Consider the following 19,442-nt stretch of genomic DNA (forward strand, 5'->3'; position numbering starts at 1 on the left):
TTGTCCCTCAAATGTGACTCTGTGATTGTCCAGTCCAGCACTGATGGTCACATAAATGCCCAATAAAAAGACTCCTGCAGTCGTCTGGCGGCAGTAGTTGAGTCTCCCCTCCTCTGAGATGAATGGTAATATTGTTACAGCTTAATGGATTTCCAGGCTTCCTCAGAAACGTCAACAGAGAACAGCGCCGAACCAATACCCAATGTTTCTGGAGATCCAATCAACTCTTCCACTGGGACTTTATCAAAAACTGTTTCACTCGAGCGATCTGCACCACGCCAAATCTGATTGACAACACAGTCTTTCACAAAGGAGATCAGAGCCCCACATTATCCCCATTCATTGTGATAACCACCTAAAATTGATATGCAAAGTATCCTCGCAGCTCATTATTGTTTCAGTGCTGGGATAATTACAATGAAAAATAAGGCTGAATATTGATTGCGGGTGCGTTTTTTTCCCTTCTTCTTTATATACATCATCTTCTCCTTCCCCCTAATGCATCACAGTTGTATTTATGCAAAGGTTTGGCAGGTGGTTGGATGTATGAAGAAAAACAATCTGTCTCACTAAGGGCATGCAGTCTTTCACACTGTCATTTAATGGGAGATCATCTTAGAGATGGTGTCTGAAGGAAAAGGGTTTTTTTAATTGTTTTATTTATAAATGAGTTACAAGTAATCAAAGGATTTGCGTGTGAAAAGAGCCAAACATCAGATCTACAGGTGTTTGTAGACTTGGGATGAGCTGCATTGATGCAGCAGTTATATCAGTACATGAGATACTGAGTAGAGCTCTGTAATACAGTTTACACTGCTGATATTCTTCATATTAGACCAGAGCTTCCCTCTGGATCAGCTCAAATCCTTCTTTTCTATGACAGTATTTCAAGGTTTTTTAATACTGGATTACTGGAAGCGCGTACAAGGTGTTTCTTTCATGCTTAATCAACCTTGCTTGTAAATTAGGAGCCAGGCCACAGGTGTAATGCAGATATTTAACTCTCATTTAAAAACCCAATTCAGAAACACAAGATATTTTAAGCACTGAAATGTGTCAGGTTTATAAGCTTGGATGAGGTGGAGTGGAAGTGATGGAACAATGACAAAATCTGAACACGTGGTCTGCTGGACACCCTGAAGACGCATGTATGTGCCTCAAAGGTTCACTTGCAATCTGATTGTCCAAGGTGCATTTTAATACCGAGCATTAACAGGGTCATCAGGAACTTTGTTGATGAAATACACATGTAAAAAGTGTGTGTGTGTGTCAGATTTTTATAAAAATAAATGTCATCCAACACTGCGCTTGCTGAAAATTAAGCTGACAATCCAAAATGTGTATCTCATTAGATCATTCTTTTAGCTTGTTAATTCATGATAAATCAAATAGGATTTAGTTGAACTACGATAGGATTTAGTTGAACTACGATAGCTCAGATTTAGTAGAGGTATTGGAGTACAATGATAAAAAGCCAACACACGTGACAAAGCTCCAGGTGTTGTCACATGTGGGACAAACAAAGACTCGTGGGTCACAAAATTCTCACTTCAAAACAAATCACAGAAATAATTTTTTAAAGAAGGAAACAAAAATAAATGTCAAACTGACAAACTAAGAACCAAGTGCTGAGGAAACAGTTTCTACTAAATGACAGCAGAACACAGCCTGGAGAAAAACGGCACGAAAACAGCAAAATGCACAAAATGAAAAGCAAGAGAAACAAATTAAACGCACACATGCGTGGTGTTCAGCGTGTGAGGCTGCTTGTATTGTGTATAAACATGTCATCAGTGCTAAAGAGCTCCTGCAGACATTTCATTTCAGCTTTTGTTTCTCATGAACAACACAGATTTTGGACAGATGTCCAAAATATTGGATTTAATGTGAAGATGCTGCAGTTACCTGAAAACAACTGTTTATTTTCTCAAGTAGGAGCCATATGGATGATGGTGAAGTGTTTAAAATGAATAACTCATCAAGTGTCTGTGCTATGAAACTCCAATTAGGACAAGCTTCTCATCGCTTGTGTCCTGTGAGGAAATCAATACAGGACCTGTCCTGCAATCAATATAGTGAAAGACCTCTATCCCTTCACTGAGCATCACATTCACAATGAACAGACAACACATGTTCTCCTTCACACCTCAGCAAGACTTCATCTTAATATGTCTGCTTGTTGCATTTCAGTCTTTCCATGTGGAGATAAAACAGTATCAGAACCAGCCATGACTGTGTTTTATTAAAAGACGTTCACTAACATCTATGATGCGTCTGATGAAGCATTTCCGGTTCTCTTTCATACACTCTTAAAATCTTGGGTACAGTGCCATTATCCACGCCACCAACTCAGTTTTTCGAATTATTCTCACGACCATGCAACTATTTATTTTACACATAACACTAGAGGTAAAAGAGAAATTAGTTTTTTGTTACTGACTCTTTAAAATATTCCTTAGAAGAGTCTTACTGGCATGAACATTTGTTATTCTAATTACTTGTGTAGAGATGCAGCATGGCTCTGGTGCTACATGACCGCAGTAAAAAAGTAAGAAGAAATAGATACATAGAAAGAAAATGTGTATTTCTGTGCATTTATATTTATATAAATAAATAGATTTGGTAAAAACAGAAACAAGGGAGATAAACAAGTTCCTGTGTTACCTCAAAATAAGTTTTGGTGTTTATTTATTTGATTAATTATTTAATAATTTATAAATTATTGCGTGTTTGCAGTAGAGTTGGCTCTCTTTCTGACTTCAGATGGATCATACTGGATGTTACTATAACATAAAGAGCAGATGAAGCTTATTTTGTCAACATTTACAAAATATTGAGCACAGACTGTTCATACATTGATTTTTAATATTCCTGTTGAATGCTACTGATATCACAAAATAACTGTCAGTGAATAAAATATTCTCTCAACATCAAGCATTGCAGTTTGATGTTGTTGCAGGTGTGCTCACTCCTTGATCTTTAAAGAAACCGTGTACAGTGCTGCAGAAAGACGCCCTAGAAGTATCATCAGAGTTCAGATTTAAGGAATGGCAGTCCAAAGTCAAAGCAAGAAAAAGGAGCTTAACAGCGTTGACATTGTTGTCACTCATTCCCAGAACTGACTAGCATCCCCGGCTTTGAAGAGCAACACTTCACAGATTTACGAAACTAAATGACGTCTAAAATGGGATTAGAGGCCCACATCACAGCATCGGCAGGCAGGGGAAAATCTTCGAAGAAATAGTTTTTAAGACATAGGAAAAGGACACCTCACACACACATACAAGGATATTTGGTGTGTGTGTGTGTATGTGTTCATCACCGCAGTCTTCTTGAAATCACCCCCCTTTTATTCCTTAAACAAACCTTGTGCACTACTTACAGTAAATTAAATATAATGTGTTCTGTTACTGTGTGTGCATGCTGTGGCCTGCACGTGGGTGCATGTTGTCCAGAGCGCTGATCGTTACCGTGAATTGCCTGCCCATGATATCTCTATCCTGTCTGACTGAGGTGAGAGGAGAGGTGACCTACATAGGAGGAGAGTAATTTGCGCTGTCCCTGCAAGTGAGAGATCGTGCCCAGTCTGTCAGACAATGTGATGATGTTGCTGATAGCTCTAGGATGGAGGGTGAGGTTTCGGCTTATAGGGTGTAGTTGTTTATAAGGTGTAGCAAGAAATAAGAAACAAGTAATGACATGTACCTAGAAGAATAGAGACTGTTTTCTTATGATATGTTTGAGCAACATTGCTTCTGTTTTTTATTTCAACCGTCATAGTTTCATTAAAAGATTATGATACACTTATTAAACATAGTACGTTATCAAAGATTAGTCCAGTGATTTCAAATCATTTTGGCTTGTGAAAATCTAGGTGGCTGATAATGATATTAATAATAATAATGATAATATACTTAAGGTCTAGGGCAAATGCAATTAAGGAAATAATCAGCCTGGAGTATGAAGTTTGTTATGAACAATAGTGTCTGATTAAACAAAATTCAGGTTAACATGAAGCAACAACGAGCTCGTCTTTATCTTTTGCTCCTCTCTTCTCCAAAGTAGGTTGTGGTTAAAAGTCAGCTCTGTTAACCTAAAAAAACAACAGTTTTTTCGCTGCCAGCCGGTGGGCTAATCTAACACAGCAGTAAACAGACACACAGACAGGATCCCCGGGCCCCCCTGTCAGAATTTTGCTTGTGGCCCTGTCTTTTATTTAAGTAAAATAATTAGGACATTGATGAGTTGTCTGATGATCTGTCTCAGAAGGATGCATTTGAATCATCAGTTTCACTGATCAAATGGTCACATTCTCATTTTCACTGTGTAAGTGCATAATAAAAGCTTCTACTGGCACATGATAAACAGTAACGACTGCATGTGTTAGGTGTTCTTTAGTTTTCCAACCTACATGATCGTCCATGCTAATCAAACTGACATCAAAACCAGCAGATGTAGCAGTAAAAATATATTAAATGTTTACTTTATATATGTTTTGGACTAATCACATTCAGAAAAAGGTTTTTGCAGTGGTTTAAATTATGGCGGATGCTGAATTTTCTGTTGCTGTGACAACGCTTTTGGTCAAGTGAACCTATTAGGAACACCATCTAAATGCCCTTTTTTAAAAGGTATTTGCTTCATCATTACTGGACTGTGTCCGCAAACCTGTTGACCTCAGTAGTCTGCAAAAATATAGCTATATTCAGAGCTGGTGAAAAACAGAATTATGGTTTGTTATGTCTAGCTTGCCATGTCAGTGGAGGGGCTTTAAAAAGGAACAACAGGCTTGTGTTTTTGTTGAGCTCCTTCCAGAGTGAACTCTGAACTTTTATCTGACCTGCAGCTACACCCTCCTTTGCCAAAGGCCTCAAAACAAACTTTGCTCTATTGTATACACATCCAGACCCTGGATCATACGTTCCCATAGCTTTTTCTGAAAATGTTAGATAGGTGGCTGAGCAGCAAAAACTTTAAGTGCAATTGTGATTTAATTCTGAAGCAATTGTTGTTTTAACTAATATCATCAGCTGAGAAACGTGTAAAAGTTAAAAACAGGTTGTTTCCTTCCTGCCTTCGAATGCTGTTCAGCTAGTTGGTTGGCCCAAGATGCAACTTCTCTATGAAGAAGTAATCTCAGGAAAAACTGGATTTAATTTAAATTAGCGCTGACTGAGATGGTTTAACTACAGCTTCTCTGTCATCTCACCATGTGGTCCTTTTATAAAGTCATTCAGATAACATCGGAGACAAAACTGGCAGTGTGATTACTTTGTGTTTTAGTCTCACGGGTTGGCGCTGGAGTGGAAAAGAGGTGGCCCTGCATAATAAGTCAGGGAGAGTGTGAAGCCGCACTCCAAGGATTGTGATTAACTCTCACCTACTCCAAAGAAGAGCAAGCCATTACAGAAAAATTATTTCTCAATTTACTTTCTGGGCAGGCTTTGAGAGCCTGTTTCTGGGAGTGGTTCCAACATAAACTCCTGAAAAATGTAAATGCGCTGTGTCCTGTAGGAACTTAGAAAGTAATGCCTATGTAAATAATGTCTGTAGGAGTGTCTTATATTCTAATGATTGTCTCTATGCATCCTACAACCTGACATGTGACTGCTTTGGGTCTGTTTGTGCATGCTCTCTCATCCTGGTCAATATGAAGCTGTGGAAGAAAAATGACTCACTGTGTGGTGAAGTGGGTTTAAGTGTTTTGACTTGAGTCTGTCTCATGACGGATCAGTCTTTCTATTTCTCAGACATCCTCTCACTTCACAATTCTCTTTGCACATCTACCCACTATGCAGCCAAAAATAAAGAAGTAGTGATAATAGGAAGGTAGGCTAATCATACTATGTCGGTGTTAGTAGCAGCTTGAGAGTTGGTAGCTATAGCTCAGAGAAAAGCAGTAGCTGCAGTTGTGCTGCTTGATTTACTAGTTCAACTTTGTCAAGATTGAAAAGCTCTTTTTTAGTACAGCCAAATTCTCTGGGTTCAAGTTCATATCAAATGACAGTGGAAGCGTGTTCTGTGATCAGACGGGTCCACAGTTGTTTTGGGGTAAAAACAGACGTTGGGTTCTCTGTGCCAAAGATGAAAAAAAAAACATCCACACTGTTACCAGCAAAAGGTGCAAAAGCCCGCATCTGTGAAGGTATGGGAGTGAATCAGAACTCACAGCAGTGTGCAGGTATTATTGATGCAAAGGCATACATTGGGATTTTAGAGAGACATATGCTGCTGTCAAGCCACTGATGGGAAGTCAGTGTATGTTTCAGTAGGAAAATGTCAGGCTCCAATCTGCACATTACAACAGTTTCCTATGTGTGTATGTGCCTGGCTGACTTGCGTGCAGTCCAGATCTGTCTCTTATTTAATTCATGATACACCATTATTTAAAAATAATGGTGTATCATGAAGAGGAGAATCAGACGACAATCATGCACCGCTGAACAGTTGAAGTCTTGTAACCAGCAAGCACGGGCTTGCAAAACTTACAAAACACCATTAAAATACAGCGAATAGATAAAAATATAATTAAGAAGATGGTTACTTCAGTGCAGTGGTTACAAGAGCATCTTTTAAAGTGCTGTAATTTGTGTTAAACCAATATACACAACTGTAACAGAGCATGTTTATTTGTTATGTCTTACGCTCACTAGTAGAGCTGACATGAACAACTATGCATGCTGGAAGCTCCACCAAAGGAGCAAGAGAGTACCCAGAGTCCCCTGCACACAACCTGCTCATGTCTATTAACCCGCCTGTTTTGTTATACAGAGAGGAAACTAAATGTGACGTCACTGTGTTTCAATCCGACGTTTTGATTAGTCACCAGATTTTTGTGACTCTGCCCTGGCTCCTTCAAGGACAAATGGGCTCTTGTACAGTATAATGCAGTCTCTCTGTGAAAGATGCTGATGGAGGCAGGTTAGCACATTGTCACAGAGCTAAAGGATTTTCACGTGAAACCTTTGGCTTGTGCAGCTTTAATTAGAGAAGTCTTTCACGCTCTGCAGTACAGTCATAGCTAATATAGCGTGTGTAGGTGTGACATTCTCAAGTCTCTGTTCTTGATCAGTGCACTATGAATAGACTCTGAAGTTCTGCGGTGTACTTGGTTCACGATCACTGCCTTCCTGACTCATATCAGTACTCATACTCCACCACTGATGTAACGGTCTAATATTTATGCAAAACACGGTAGCCATCCTTATTTCCAACCTTATTTTACTCTTGTCCTTCACATGATTTCCATTTTGTATAGTCCACAACCTTAGGTACTGTTTGGGACCACGGAGCAATTCAATATGTTTTTTAAATAATTAGCAGATTTGTGTTATTGTGTATAAACAGTTACTGTTTCCATGTGATAGACACAAACAATCTGAGTGACACGCTTTGCGGTTTTTCGTTTTCAGCAGGTGCCTAACACAACAAGAATGGGAAACCACACACACTCTTCCTCCCCGAAAATGGTGTGATTACTGAACATGCATCTGAGAGTGTTCTGCATATCAGTTTGAATCACTCTTTTCCCTATTCAAAAGAAGCATTCTTGATTTAAATCCATCGGCTGAGACAATGTTACCAGAGCTTTGTTAATGATAGTTAAATTGCACAAACACCATTAAAATGTTTAGTACAAAGTGAACAGTTACACATAAGCAGACTATTTGTTCAAGGACTGAGCTGACAAATGCTTGTCATGAATAGAGACGGTTGCCATGTTGACTCATGGCAACCAGGGATTTTCTGTAACTGTTGATTTATGTCTCGATTCTTATTCTTTCCTGTGTACACTGCTGTTGAGAACCACTTCTCAACAACACACATACGTCATAAAAAGGCATAAATCATATCTGAGAGGGAGGGTATTTTTAACTGAGATGTGAGTTTCTAAGTGATGCTAACAGCTCTTGATTGCTTTTCATACCTCCACATTTTGCAGCTGTAATCATGGTAGCTAATGCACTCTGCTATGTAATGTGCATGCATATTGTTCATTGTGCAGTGCACATGGTGTTTAAGGAGAGACGGATATCGATTATGGACATGTTTAGGTCTGTTTGGGCTGATTCCTGGCTGTAATGGATGTCTTGTCTTCTCCACAGGGTTTGCAGGTGAAGGCTGATTATATTCCACTGCTACAGTCCCTCGCCACATATGGTTGGAGACTCACTTGTGTGCTGCCAACTCCTATAATCAAGACGAACAGGTAACCACCCTCATGACTGTTGAAAGGTGCATCAAATAATCTATAACCTCTAATGACCTCTGTTGGCAACCAGCGGGAATTGCAATAACTGCAACTACAAATACAGTATCAGTTCTTTTGTGTCTGGTATTATATTAACAGATGTTATCAAATTTAGTGATTTTAAAGTTTTCATGTACATACACTTACTCAGATACTTTACTAAAATAGAAGCAGTGAAAGACAATCCATATTTCTTTATATAGCTTTACATGCAATTATTAAAAGTAAGCATATGCATGATGCAAAATGTCAGTTGAAAGAGGGTTAAATTATTATATTTATTATATAGTTGGAAGAGTGTTATTGATGTGTACCAGCATCCTGTAGCATGTAAGTGGCATTAAATTGGAGATGATCTTTGGTATGAAAAAAGTACAGCAAAAAAGTAGAAGAGCTATAAAAATACAAACTTTTATACAGCACTTTCTTTCAACTTGACTTAGAGTGCTTATAAAATAGCAAGGGCAACATTAAAAGACTTGTTTAAGTAGGATTTTGCAATTCTACTTAAATTAGTTTTGGTTGCATGGAATAAAACTGAGTTAGAATAATAATAACAAGTTGCAGTACTTTGAGAGGTATGAATAAATAACCCTTAAGTAAAGCACAAGTAGTTCAAATATATGCTCATGTAACTTATGTTCCACTGCTGCTCCTAAGCCATAGAAAATTGGATTATCTTAAAATGCACTGTCACTGCATTTAAAACAAGAAAATCTTGGCATCTGGGAGATTCATGGTTATTACAACATCACATTGGAGCAGCATTTTCCCACAATACACTGTAAGTAACTCACTTTCTTTGAAATTAAAGGTTCAGTTAATAAAAATGTCACCAATGATATATCCTAGTTTGTTCTGTGGAGGCAACTCTTCTACACACAAGACCTGCAAAATATTAGAGGTGAGGGTGAGAACTAGCCCTATGTGCAGTAAATCATTATCAAGGTCCGCAGATATTATAAACTTGTAGCAGGCAGAACCTGCTGTGTATGCTACAGTATTCCTGTGAAAACTGGAACGTGGTTTGAATTATAACACGCACACTTTATCTATTCAAGTTATTGTTCAAAGAAATATGACAGCTTTTAGAAGAAATTGACCTACATTTGTGCCACTTTAGGCTGAGCTTCAAGCCGAGAAGCAGCAGCTGGGAAAGTTTAAAAGCAGCAGCTCTGACTGTTGGCGGAAAATCTCTTCACAGAAATGTAACGGTTCCTCGGTTAAGCCTGAGCTGAGTCAGCACTCACGGCTGCAAAATGAGTGTACATCCGCTTATGGTCAAAGGTCTTGTATGTCCTCAGACACAGTAAGGAGCTTCACTGTAAAACTAAATTTGTTTTATCACATGCTGATAATGACTGCACCAGTTGAATATTCCAAGTATTTCATCCAGTATGGCTCTCTCTAAACCACTAAGACATATTAAGAATAGCAAATAAGGTGGTATAAATAGAATGTAGCAACACATTTGACCCATATGGCTACTGTGATGGCTAGGGTGGCTAATGTTTTTTGAGACATAAAGATCTTTCTCCATGTGTTTCCAATGTAAAACCTGTAGAAGTGAGAGAGGAAGTTAAAAATAAGGTTTCCAAGGACTCAAACAGGATCCAAAATGCCACCAAGGAATTAGTCAGCTGATGTTCGGGCTTTTAGTAAAAGACACGACGCTCCATGATGACTTGAATATGTTTTTCTTGCTACTAGAACAGAACCCAAGAGTTCTGGTTTCACTTCAGCTCTCTTTTGGTTGCTGTAATTTATCCTTCCCCTCCAGACAGATCTCCAAAGAGATATCTTCTAAAAGCATTTTCAGTATGAGTAATGTGAGACCAAAAGCTCTGTGCAATAACGACTTCTAAAATTCAGCTGGAACTCTATGAGGTTTCAGCACTCTGAGCAAGTGAAGTCAAGTGGGTATCTTCCACATTTATAGTCATTTTAGTGCAAGATTTCCACTTCATCTCCCTTTGCTGCAACTAAGCAAGGAAACGATGTACAGAGAAGCACAAAAGTGATTTAGGAAAAGACTGTAACTTTGGAGGATTCTCACTTGATGTGTTTAATTCAGACGGTTGAAGCCTCAAATTGCTTTAGGAAGGCTTATCTTTGCAGCCAGTATGGAAAGGAGGACTTATTAAAGCTATGATGATGTGGTTTAATACAAACAGCCATGTTAATATTGTCCTGAAAATGTGAACCTCTGCATAAATAATAAGTCACCATCTCTCATCCATACAAAATATGCGTTCCCATCAGTGCACTACACGACACTGACCGACTGTTTGCTCTGCCCCCACCTCAGATCGTCACATTAGCTTTTTTTCCACAACATAGCTGATTAATTACCACTCTGTTTTTATCCTTTGTTTTTTTTCTGCCCTCTCTCTCTCCTCTCATTCAAAATGCCACAACACAACAGCACAACATGGCTAATCAATCAGAGCTGTCCTAGATACAGTGCAAGACAGAGCTCATTTCTCTCCCTGTCTCGAAAACATTTTGCGCATTGAAATAATGGTTGATGATCCATTTCAGATTAACAATACTCCTCACACTTGTTTTTATGGTGTTGACTACTCCATTTTTAAATAGCAAATGTTTAAATGCATGTTTTTGCAGTCTGAGGGCTTTCAGGCTGCTCTTCATCTGGAGGGGTCAGATAAGTGTCAGTAATCTCAGCAGCGTCTGAAATTAATGCTAACTGGTACTCAGCGGCTTCTCCACACAACATTAATTCATGTAGTTGTCTCAGAGCATGCATTCATGTTCGCCGCATTCAATTAATGTAGATGGTAATTACATTTTGGAGCCATTAACTACAGTAAATGTGAATGTTTCTACATTAACTGGAGCGGGCTGACATGCAACAAGAAAATGAGAAGGTTCAGACAAATGAGTTAATTATACCATGTACCTAAATTGTTGGGATACTTCGAAAGTAATCAAAGCATCTCAGTGTGCTGGAGGAAAGGCTTGGATCTTAGGTGCATCTTATCACGCCACGTATTTTCCTATAAGTGGACACAGACTATAGCTGGTCTTTATGGCTTCAAGCTGACACTGACAGCTAAGAGCAGGTTCAGTAAAGGCGTGTCATTTTTTAAGCCATCCACTTCCTTCTTGTTTAATGGGCTGAAGCTTTTGCTGGGAACTCTAGTTCGTTTTCAGCTTTTATTAATTGTCCAGCAGTTTTGACAGCCTAGAAAAAAGCCTATGGATGTAAAGTGGAAGGAAGGAGGTAATGGAAAAAAGAAGTTATGGTGGGCTTTGGATGGTTTAGATAGTAAGTCCTGTGCCGGATGAGTCTGAAGTCCATTTGATGTTGAGTAAGGGAAGATTTGTAGCAGACCTTTAGTGTTCTGCAACAATCATAAACCTGCCATCTTTCTTCATGTGCAAGGTTGAGCAGGCAGCTTAACTTTAGACCGCATCAAACCTTTGTGTGTATGTGTGTGCACGTTTCCGCAAGCTATTGAACAGAAAGCGACACACACCAACGCATCTCCTTTTAAGCCATGTCCAATAATAGCAAAAGAGAAGTAGAGGGAATAAAGCAGAAACAAACAATAACGCTGTCACATATCAGGCTGTCACATGAGATAAAAGCCGGCAGGTAAAACTGAACGGGCAGCTAGTTATTGAGAGCACGCTGGGATATGAAAAGGGCTGTGCATGACAAAGAGGAGCAGACGAAAGAGTGAGAGTGAGCGTGAGAGACAGGAAGCCCACTCAGAAATGAATCTGTATTTCTGGCCATGATTAATCTGTCAGCACGAGTACTTGTGCAGATTATCCTTCTCAAACACACAAGTGTTACATGTGCATGGGATGAAAGATTATGTTTGGGGAAGTGGAGAGAAGAGAAGAAATACATGTTCTTAGCACATTCACAGTTGCTCAGTCAGATTTTAAAAACAGCCTATTAGCATCATTTGATTTATTTCCCTGCACAGTTTAACTCACAAAATGGGGGAAATGACATTGACAAATGACAGCAGCAGAGATGATGAGCCACGAATGTGAGCATGAAGCTGTGGCCAGCAAGCGTTTCACCATGGTAATGCAAGGTGGATCCCTCCGTGTTATCAAGTGTATGGGCTTAAAAATTAGAAAAGCTTTCCTACTTATTTGTAGAGTTATTTGTAGAAATCAGATCTTCTTGTTGCCAAAATATTTGGTTGATGTTCTGTTCTCTGTCTCTTTTTCCTTCCGTCATCTTCTAGTGATGGAAGTCTGTCCACCAAACAGATTGTGTTCCTGCAGAGACCTGTCTTGGGCCGAAAGAGGCGTGAATCCAAGGTACGTGAACCCACATTCCTATTTATATTTCTTGGCTAATGTGAGGTCTCCCAGTAGTTATACTGTCATCTGCTTGCCAAATATTCACATCAGCATCACCTTTTGCCACTTCCACTTGCACAGCCGTTTACATTTTAAGTACACAAACACACACAGTGCCGGACAAATATGAAGTAACTGTTCTCAGCTTAAGATATCAGATTCTTCAGCAACAGAAAAATGTGTTGTTTGTGGAAGCAGAGTTGGTAATGCTTTCTTGGCGACCCTGAATAGTGGCGATAACCTCTAAAGCTAACCTTTGTCCAGAGCGGAATGAGTCCATGTTGACGCTTTATATGACCTGAATTTAAACTGCCATCACAACCACAAATTCAATAGGCCCTAAGACTCTGGGAATTGCTAGCGTTAACAAGATTTTCATGCCTGTTTCTTTGCAGTTTATCTCAGTTTTTTATATCCCTGTAGTGTGTAAAACCCTGCAGAGGCTGTCCAAGTGATTGAGGACATATTGCTTTGGATTGCATTCCATTTTTGCCTGTTTGTTTGATCAGACTAAAGGCCTTGAGGCCACTAATAACTCCCCTCAAAATGGCCTCAATTTCCTTCTCTGCATCAATGAGACTCATTTGAATTTGCTAGTTATCCCACTGCAGAATTAGATCTACTGTGATCCATTCTTAATTAAGTCTGTGTGTATATACTTTTAGGAACAAACCATACAGTGTTTAAAGGGTAACAATGATTACAATGCATTCCACTAACCTTTTAATGCATTTCTTTTTTCAGAAACTGATCTTCAAGGCCAGAAGCAAGTCCAACAAAAACTGCATTAAAGACACAGCAAAAAACAAGAAGAAGAAAACAAAAACAGACAAAGATGTAGAAGATCCCAAGATTCTTGATGACAGAGAAAAGGCTGAGAAAGAGGAAGACAGGAGCGGGGACGAGAGGATGAATGCAACAGATACAGAGTCTGCAAGAGAAAACAAGACACCAAAAGAAAAGGATGGGAGGTGTGGAAAAGATAGAAAGATTGATGACGGGATTGAAATCAGCATAGAGACTGTCGAAAAGAAAGATGGAGAAAATGCCACAGAAGAAGAAACAGTAACACTGGATGAAGAGGAACCAAAAAAGAGTGGAGAGCCTTTAGAAAACAGAGAAGTCCAGGAAGTGGCAGAAACCGTTGCAACAGTCAAAGCAGAGAGCAAGACCAAAGAAAAGCAGAATGAGGGCATAGCAGAAGCTGAAGCTATGATGGAAAATGGGGTCAAGACAGATGAGATAGTGGCAGATTCACAGGCCACGGCAACTAATCAAAGCCCAGATGAGGTTCAAGAGTAGCCCCAAGAAGTCCAAGTCAAGGTTTCCTCCCAGCCTACCTCTCAAATTTCCCAACTGAAGAACTGGTTTACAGTGTTGTCCCTGATCCAAATTATTGGGGCTTTAATCCCCATCGCTGCAGCATTCTCTAAACCTGCCACCTTTCATAGAGGATTTCTTCACAACCTGCCACACTGTAGCTACAGAATGATTTTATGTAATTGCAGATATCGATTCTACTGTATAACTACGCATACTGAATGTATATATCTGAAACAAGGATTGCTGATGCAGAATAGGCAACATGGAGTCACTGGAAAAACTAGATGGCGATTAATAGGGGAGTGAATGCATAGAATAGTGTCTCGATCAGACAGGGCGAGTTTTTGTTTTACATAAGAAGCTTGTGCGACCTGGTCTAAACCTTTCAGTGAAATCAGATATTTCAAATGCAGTTACCGTGATTTGTTGAGGGCAGAGGAAATTATTTGCATCAACTATGAATTAATTTGTGTTGCTGACCAACAGCAAAAGGTTTTCATTCAACTTGGTCTGTTAAAGGACATTTAAATGTTGTTCAAAAGATGAGGAATGTCTTGCAGACAGTTAAGGCACTGACATCAATAGTAACCAATATGTATTTTGAATAAAATGTGAGCTTATTATTCCATTATCAACCAAACCCCCTTACCTCTATGAGCTTTGTTTGACCCCTTTAACTCTTTAACGAGTAACAGTGTAAAATCCTGAAAACAGATTGCTAAAGGGTAGATAAATATCTCAGTAAAAGGAAAACAGAAAAATGCTAACACAGCCACTGAGTAATGCTAATGTGTTAGCAGATAGCTCACCAGTCAAAGTGCAAACAGTCCCTATGTCAACAAGGATCTAGAACCACAAACTCATTAAGGTACAGGGATCATTTACACTGTGCCACTGTGTATGACCAGGCTTTCAAAGGGTAAGGAGTATTATATCATTCTTGTCGAGTTTGACATTAGCTTGCAATATAATTAAGGGATAATTAAATAGTCTGAAAAAACAGTAGTAGAGTTGTTTTTGAAAGGTTACTGCTGGGCCGAATAAAGAGAACAGGAAATGATGAAGAGTCCTTCTTGTTAGTCTGAGAGTTGCATCAAGATGTTGCACCTGTTACAAGAGGTACTTTCACGCTGACCCTAGAGCTGCTTCAACAGCTCTTTTTAGTCTTTGAACCTGAGCAAAGACAAGCCTGAAAACCCAAGAGACTGAAAACTGACAAGTTTGACACAGGCTGCATCCATCCAAATGACAATATGAAGGTAGAAATGCTCAGAAAAGCATCCTGGGTGATGACTGAGTGTGTCACCATTTCCTGTTCCCATGTTTGTGCGCTATAGGAAGTTGTGATGTGGTGGGAATTTAGGCAGAGGTGACGGGAAAGGCATTTGTTGCGACAGGCAATCCGAAGGAGGGTGAAGAGATAATTGTTTACGCTGAGCTCTAAGCCGTCAAGTGCTTCAAAGAGAGCCGATAATCACTCTTTGGTGTGGTGTGCTCAGCTCACCTTGCATACAGAATGTTCCATGTTCTAAGCCAAGTTCGATAAGGATGTGAAATTCAGCTGAATGTTTGCAGCTCAAAGGCAAACACGTATTTAGATGCACCTATTTAGCTTTTACACACAGCAGTGAGGTTTTATTTCCACGCAAAGTTGTATTTTTAATTACATTTCTACTCAATGGCCACAAACAAAGCACTTATCAGTGTGGAAGCGAGGTTAAGCTGTACGGCCCGGGTCGAAGCCTGTTGTGCACTGAGACCAAAACTGAAGACTGAGAGGGAGAAACTGACACAAAGAAAGAGGTAGAGGGTGAAAGAGAACAACCACCGAGCACAAGAGCCGAATAAAAGAAATAAATAGGTTCATTTAAAGTAACAGCCTTCTGCGTCTTATGTTCCCTGTTGGATTTTCTTCATTATTTTACCTCCAGCTCTTTAAGCACCTCTTATGAGACATAATTTCTGACGATAACCAAGTCATAATGTGCCGCTTCATGGCATTGTGTAGCGTTCCACTCAAAATGGGCAACCAGAGGGAGGGAGGTGTTGATGCTCATGGTGGAGTTCTCATTAGCTCACTAATGGATTTTGTCAGTGGGGTATCTGTCAGGAATCATGCATTTATAATAGAGGTCACTATAGGGGGAGGTATTGACAGCAGAACTCCTCAACATGTCGACAAAATAGCCTTCAGATTAAGCGTGATGTCATAGGCAATCATTTGCACTGAGGAGGAATAGTTGTGCTAAATGAAGAGAAACTCCATCACAAAATGCCAGAAAAACCTAATGGAGAGATAAAACCCACCTGCTGTCCTGCTTCATACAAACTATAATTTGTAATAATTTGGACTTTTGTGTTTAATGAGAATAGATGACACCTTGGTCAAGAGAAATATCTCCTTCTGCAGATGAAACTCTTCAGTTGCAAAGCAGTAAGACTGATTAGGATGAATAAGTGCTCTCTTTCTGGGGGAATTAATCCACCCGCCGCTGAGATTTTTTTCAATGTAAAGTGGCAAATGTATTTGTGTAGTGTAGAATATAAAACTAACTGTGACCAGTTTAGCCTTATACTGTAAATGGCCCACAATCTGCTATTAGAAATGTCTTTTAGAGGCACAATGGTGATTTACGTGTTATATGTTTGTTCTAGTCATACAGGAAAGTTTAGCTGCAGTCAGTGTTGGTATTTTGAAGCTGTTGTTCCCCGTTTAATTACTGGATTACACAGTGAAGGGATAAAAAATTGAAGTGTTTGTCTATATGAAGGTTATATGTTTGGGATTTACAGTATTTTTAAGATGTTTTGAATATGTGTTTTTATTTTATTTCAGTTTATTTTTACTGTGGGCTTTGTGTTGCCTCTGCTGTTCTGCTAAAGCTTACTAAAAACTATTTCTGACTGATGCTTCAAGCTACCTCCCGAGGGCTGTGGTTGGTTTCACAGCATATGTGACCCCCTAAAACATATGCTCCCTGTCCTCTCACCCTCCACTATGACACAGCCCAGTGTTTAGGGTCATCGCTAATGGCAGATAAGGTCAAGGGTCATAATTGAGTCAGAATGGATTTTTCATAGCTGTACACAGGAACTTGCATGACCACTTGACAAACAACCACTCTGATACTTAATTAAGATACGAAGTCATCATTTTCTCTTTTCACATTTCCTTTCCTTTTTTATTTCATTCTTTCAGCTGCTTTTAGCTGTTTGAGCTCTAACGAGCGCATTGTCTTCAATAATTTTTTTAAGCTGCCTCCTGCATCAGAGCTGCTGGGGAGCAAATACATTTCACACGTTTGTCACAATATGAATTATAAAAGGAAATACCAAAAGATGGCTTTTGATAACTGACAAGATCATTATAAATATTAGGAACAGTTCCCCACTGATTCCTGGTCAGTCTATTTCATCAGATTTAATCAGTTTCTTTATTCTCCCCAGTGTCAAAATAATCATTTTAACTGTCATCTATCATTTTTATGTACAAGATTTGGTTTAGGTATTCCCGCCTTTCTCCTCGTTTTTTGTTTTTTAATCTGAAACTGTGACATTTATTCCCCCCGGCATCCTGCGAAAACACTTTATCTAAGGGAGAGTTTGGAAAATCAGTCAAGCTGATGTGACAACCCTGTGTTTTTTTTTTTTTGTTTTTTTACTCCCACTACATTCCAGTTGCACTTACACAAACATGGATGATCATAACCTTGACAAAAGCTGTAACCGGCCATATATCCGCCCGTCATACCTGAGTCTGCGGCCTTCAGAGCTCCATCTCTCCCTGATAAGGGCTGATTGGTGGTAGTGCAGTCTGACCTCTGACATGAGTACACTCCAGGGACTGTGGGTAACTGATTTTTTTGTCTGGGAGGTCTATAAAAAAGAAAAACACAGACAGGGAGAAAAAAGCGAGGCAGGATCCGACACTTCATCAGTTAAATGATGCTGAACCATGTTAACTTAGCCTTCCATGAAAAGAAGGAGACCTTTAACTAATGTTAGAGTTAAACATACATTTGCAGCCCTCTATCCATTTGTGTTTGAAAAAAAAAAAAAGGTAATATACAGTTTCCTGTCTTATATCAGCATAATTGTCTCTGAGCCTCAGTAGCTGGTGCAATCGTTCGCGGTAAAGCTGTAAAAATAAAACGTAATGGTTCATTTCCTGTGTGCTACTACGATGTGAAATGGGCAGAGTAGAAATGACATGATACAATAGGATGCCATCGTTTTCCTTCTGTGTTGTCACTTTAGCTTGCTCACAGCCTCTGGAAAATGTATTCTTCTGTTTTCGTCTCTGATGTTACTTTTTTATCACTTGGCTGCCATCTTGAATGTTCAGTATCTTTGATCATGTGCTGTTGTCACTTGCATAGCAGTGTTTGCTATCAAGGAGGAAAAGTATTCTTTATCTTTGCTATCCTCAGTATGTCCACATTCCTATTGTTCATGACATCTGTAAAATTTGTATATTATAAAATGATTTATATTTAATGTGTACATGTGTCCTTGTTTATTTTGTGTCAGAGGAAATACAGGGTTTGTTAATGCAGCAGCTATTAAAAGTAAATGTGACGGTCAAGTGCAAATCTTTTTCAGGTATCACCCTTTAGCTCTAGATTAAATAGGATTAAAATGCTCCAAAACAATGAATGGATTATTTGACTAGTTTCTGATTAATGGTCTGTCATTTGAGTTATCCATTACTGGACTAATCATTTAAGCTCCTCCACTTGGAGAAGACAAATTTACACAGACATGTAAGTTTTCAACAAGACCTAAAGACCTACTTTTGTTTGTGACAATATCATTTTCAGCACGGTTTAGGATTTAGAAAAGTTTGAAATGAGACATTGTTAATGAAAGGAGAGGACATAAAATTCCATTAATGCTGTATATTTGCAAGCATATTTATTAAAAATCAGAAACATTAATTATTTAAGAAACAAATTACTATTCAGACTGTTACAACGTAAGCAAAGTCACACTGTGGAAACCATAGTGCACTTGTAGCTGCACTAAAGAGAAACTAAGAGCAGAGCAATCTCAGTGAGACACGCATGAGACAGAGACCAACCAAGATAAGGGAAAACATGCAGGCACCAAGACCCGACTCGAGTACCATACATGCAAGCTTGAGAATCAGATGATACAATGGCTGGTGCTCATCACGTCCTCGAGTGAGCTCTGTGTCATTAACCAACAAAAGCAAGTTCTCAGAAATGTTGTGTTTTAGCTACAAGGACACTCAGTGCTGCCTTTGGTCAAATATAGAAAATAAATGAAAGATGAAATGACAACTTCAGCCCACTGCACATGGTGAAAATCTGAAGAGTAGAGTAGACTGCTGCAGGGAAATGAGAGTCATAGACCCAAACCACTATTTCCCTAGCAGAAAGAAAGAAAATCGGCTCCATCTGGTTATTACCTTCATTACTGTTGGAGCCTTATAGATCAGGTTTATAGTTATTGCACTATGACATCATGACAATACCATTCATTTTGCCCTTACATCAAA

General features: G+C 39.1%; 1 protein-coding gene across 2 annotated transcripts in view; it reads left to right on the plus strand.

Moving 5' to 3' along the window:
• The window catches only part of LOC113169758 (raftlin), a 79,678-nt gene extending 64,098 nt beyond the window's left edge, over positions 1-15,580 (plus strand). For both annotated transcript variants that reach the window (XM_026371434.1, XM_026371435.1), the window contains exons 8-10: positions 8,106-8,209; positions 12,481-12,556; positions 13,343-15,580. In XM_026371434.1, coding sequence (XP_026227219.1) covers positions 8,106-8,209; positions 12,481-12,556; positions 13,343-13,900 — 738 coding nt within the window. In that variant the 3' untranslated portion in view covers positions 13,901-15,580. The remainder of the gene's footprint in view (positions 1-8,105; positions 8,210-12,480; positions 12,557-13,342) is intronic.
• Positions 15,581-19,442: the final 3,862 nt, after the last annotated feature.

This window comes from Anabas testudineus, chromosome 16 (assembly GCF_900324465.2).
Source record: "Anabas testudineus chromosome 16, fAnaTes1.2, whole genome shotgun sequence".
Lineage (NCBI taxonomy): Eukaryota > Metazoa > Chordata > Actinopteri > Anabantiformes > Anabantidae > Anabas > Anabas testudineus.